Raw genomic sequence first — 4,087 nt, forward strand, 5'->3', positions numbered from 1 at the left:
AAACTAATTATAGTCCATCCCCTCACATGTGAGCCTCATCACCCCTTTTGCCCTCCCTCCTTCCCCCATGGAAACCACCAATCCATTCTCCATTGCTATGTGTTTGTTTGTTGTTGTTTTTATCTTCTACTTATGAGTGAGATCATACAGTATTTGACTTTATCCCTCTGACTAATTTCACTCAGCATAATACTCTCAAGATCCATCCATGTTGTCACAAATGGCTGGATTTCATCATTTCTTATGGCTGAGTAGTATTCCATTGCGTTTAAATACCACATCTTCTTTATCCATTCGTCCCTTGATGGGCACCTAGGTTGCTTCCAAGTCTTGGCTACTGCATCAAATAGTTTTGCTTGCCATTACCTTAAATAGATAGTACAATATAGGGCTGTTTTTCAACATGGGTTTCTTAAGAAGGACCATATACCCCAAACTGTAAGTTATGATTTGTGATTAGATTTATACAATGTTTCTAAAACCAATGCTCATTTTTTAGTGTCAAGTCCCTTTGATGATAGATTGTATAGGTGTTATTATAAATTGATTTTAAGTAATCAGAATAAGGCAGACAGAACAAATAGAATAAAAAACGATAACGGTTTTTTATGATAATCATGATGATAATGTAACAGTCTATTCTTTGTAATTCTAAGGGTGAAGATTTAGTACTTCAGCACGTCTATTATGAGCCTTTTCAACAGCAGTGATTTCCAACATTTGCTGCTTTCTGGTTTCTCAGGCTTAGAAGCTTATCATCCTCACATTTCTGTCCTCTTTTGTATCATATACCTAATTGCCATTATGGGTAATAGTACCATATTGACAGTAATCTGGGTGGAACAATCACTTCATGAACCCATGTACATTTTTCTTTCCATGCTGGTAGTCAGTGACCTGGGTCTCTGTGCCACCACCTTACCTACAATGTTTAAGCTTTACTTGTTCAATGTTCGTGAAATAGACTTTGATGCATGCCTTGCCCAGATGTCCTTTATCCACATCTTCTCCATGATAGAGTCAGGTATCCTACTGTCTATGGCTTTTGACCGCTATATAGCCATATCCAATCCTCGCAGATACACTGCCATCCTGAACAGTTCTACCATTGTAAAAATTTCTGTAGGGTTTGTGTTCCAGGCCATCATTAATCTCATCCCAGCCCCTGTCCTCATTAAGCATCTCAAATTTTGTGAAGCCAATGTACTTTCCCATCCTTACTGTTTACACCCAGATATTATTAAGCTTTCCTGCTCTGACCACCATATTAACAGCTTCTTAGGACTCACTGTCATTATTATCACATTTGGAGTTGATTCTGTGCTTATCCTGTTCTCCTATGTGAAGATCCTGACAACAGTTGTGGGTATCGCCTCCCAGGAAGAATGAGTCAAGGCCCTTAACACCTGTGTCTCCCATACCTGTGCTGTGCTGCTGGTCTACGTCCCCATGCTGGAAGTGCCCATCATTCACCGCTTTGGGAAGCAGGCCCCACATTTGGTTCATGTCATCATGGGCTGTGTCTACTTGTTGGTGCCTCCTGTGCTCAACCCAGTTGTCTATTGCATCAAGACCCGTGAGATACAAACTCATCTTCTGGATAGTTTTAAGAAAATATCGGAAAAAGTATAATAATTATGATTTATATTTATCCTTTACTGATTTTGAGACCTACTTCTAAGATACAACATCTCTACTAAACAACAATAAATGAAGAGATATTCAGGCCAAGAAAAAGTATCTTCATCTGTTAAGTCTGCGTACAAATGACTCAAAAAACCTGGAAAGGAAAAAAGTTATGGTAAAAAGAATAATATCTAATACTATGTACTCTGTTCTACAGAATCAATAATACAAAAAGTCAATATTCTAACAGAACTCTTCTTGTACTAACAATCTGATTGTCAGCAAAGACACCCACAACTGATCAAATTCTACTCTGATTCTCCAAGAGCAGTGGTTAAAACTCACCCTTAATTTAATTAAATGTGAACTTACTTGTCATGTCTTTTTAGATGTGAAAAGTTCTCTCTGCACTTGACTGCAAGATCTCCACAGGAAGGAGACACTAAATCATTATCCAGTAAACTTAATATTTTTCAAATTGCTAGCATTCATTCGACAATGATTCATCTCTTACGACTAGACACATTAAAAACACTAGAGTAGAACAATGTGAATAAAATAGGCAAAATCACTACTTTATTAACGCTATATTAAACTGAATTCAGAAAATATCTTGGAATTAAGTGTCAATGGCAAAAGTTCCTTGCTCTTTTGCCCTGCTCTAAATGAACACGGTGTCCAGGGTCACCTCAGAAGCAACAAATACGTCTGAGTTGGTTTGTGGTCAAGGCCAAACTGTGCATAGTTCCCAGCGTCAAGCCTGTGATATCTGAGGTTCTTCCAGACACGCTGGCAATGCTCTCTGGCCATCATGGGAATATTACTTGACTTTTTACACAGTTCAGTACTGTCCTCACTTATTAAAAGGCTAGGCTATTTTAGATTACCTAGTCTCAAGGACACAGCTTGCTAGAATACACACCAGAGTTAGGAAAAAAGTAGCATTCTGCTAAGTGTTTACTATGCAACAGCAGCCTTGGAAAGTGCTTTGAATTAGTTACTTTGTTTAAATGTGACCCCCAAATTGGTATGGTTTATCATACCCAATCAAGAGTAGAGGCAATTAAGTCTCAGAGGACCATTCATTCTTAAGCATACAGCTTTGATTACCCGTTATGTTTCTCAATTACAAAGTTTATTCTTTTTACACAAAAGCATGTTGAAACTAAGAAGTTATTTTTTATTATACTGGATTAGTTTAAGTCAGTGCCCAAGCAAAGTATGCTTTTTCCTACATATCTACTTAAAAATAAAATTCCTCATACAATATTTATTAAAATATTTAGAAAACTAGAGTACAATTAATGTTTAATGAAACTGAAATTCAAATATGAAGATGTGAATTTTTTTTGAGATAATTAGTACATTAGGCAAATGAACATGTGGCGCATAATGCAACCATTTTTGAAACTCTTAAAATGTAATTTCACAAGTGTAGAAGCTCTGGATGTTTTATTCACTTCTGCATATTCAGTACTTGAAACAGTGCATGGCTGGATATGACACCAAAAGCAGAAGCAACAAAAGAAAAAATGAGTAAACTGAACTTACAATTAAAACAGTTGAGTATCAAATGACACTATCAAGTGAGTGAAAAGACAATCCACAGAACGAGAGAAAATATTTGCAGAGTATAGTTCATAGGAGTTTAGTATCCAGACTATATAAACAATTCCTGAAGCTTAACAACAACAAAACAATTTGCATATTAACAATAGGCAAATGATCTAAGAATGTAAAATGGTGCATCTGCTGTGGAAAACATTTGGCAGTCCTTCAAAAGTTTAAAAATAGAATTAATATACGATCCAGAAATTTCACTTCTAGTTATATATTCAAAGGAATTGAATGCAAGGACTGGAACAGATGCTTGTATGTCAATTTTCATGGCAGCATTATTCACAATATCTAGAAGACAGACACAAACCAAGTGTCCATCAACAGATTAAAAATAAAGGTTATTTGGTATATACATACAACAGAAAATTATTCAATCATATAAATGAAGTTTTGATACATGCTACATCTTTGGATCTTTTAGACATTATGCTAAGTAAAATAAGCCAGACACAAAAAAACAAGTACTGTATGATTCCATTTATAGGAAGTACATAGAATAGACACATTTCATAGAGATGGAAAGTAGATTAGACGTTACAAAGGGGTGAGAGGGAGGGGGCATGGGGAGTTATTGCTTCAGGGCTACAGAAATTCTGTTTGGAGTAAGGACAGAATTTGGAAGTTGATAGTGATGATGTTGCACATTGTGTATGCAGTCATTTGCTGATGATGTGATCTTATATATAGAAAATCCTAAAGACTCAACAAAAAATGTGTTGGAACCAATAAAAGAATTCAGTAAAGTTGTAGGATACAAAATCAACATACAAAAATCAGTTGCATTTTTATACAGAAACAACAATATGTCTGAAAAAAAATAAAACTACCCCATTCACAATAG

The 4,087-nt window shown here is 35.7% G+C and overlaps 1 protein-coding gene across 1 annotated transcript; it reads left to right on the forward strand.

The window, feature by feature from the left end:
* The first annotated feature begins 804 nt into the window (after nucleotides 1–804).
* Nucleotides 805–1,389, forward strand: LOC139084259 (olfactory receptor 51L1-like). Its single transcript, XM_070626636.1, has one exon. The coding sequence runs from the start codon at nucleotides 805–807 to the stop codon at nucleotides 1,387–1,389; it is 585 nt and encodes a 194-aa protein (XP_070482737.1).
* Nucleotides 1,390–4,087: the final 2,698 nt, after the last annotated feature.

The sequence above is a fragment of the Equus przewalskii genome, chromosome 6 (genome assembly GCF_037783145.1).
Source record: "Equus przewalskii isolate Varuska chromosome 6, EquPr2, whole genome shotgun sequence".
NCBI classification, from domain to species: domain Eukaryota; kingdom Metazoa; phylum Chordata; class Mammalia; order Perissodactyla; family Equidae; genus Equus; species Equus przewalskii.

Bases quoted from the DNA above. Each gene is read 5' to 3' on its own strand.
- LOC139084259 (XM_070626636.1), top strand. From the start codon at position 805: ATGGGTAATAGTACCATATTGACAGTAATCTGGGTGGAACAATCACTT.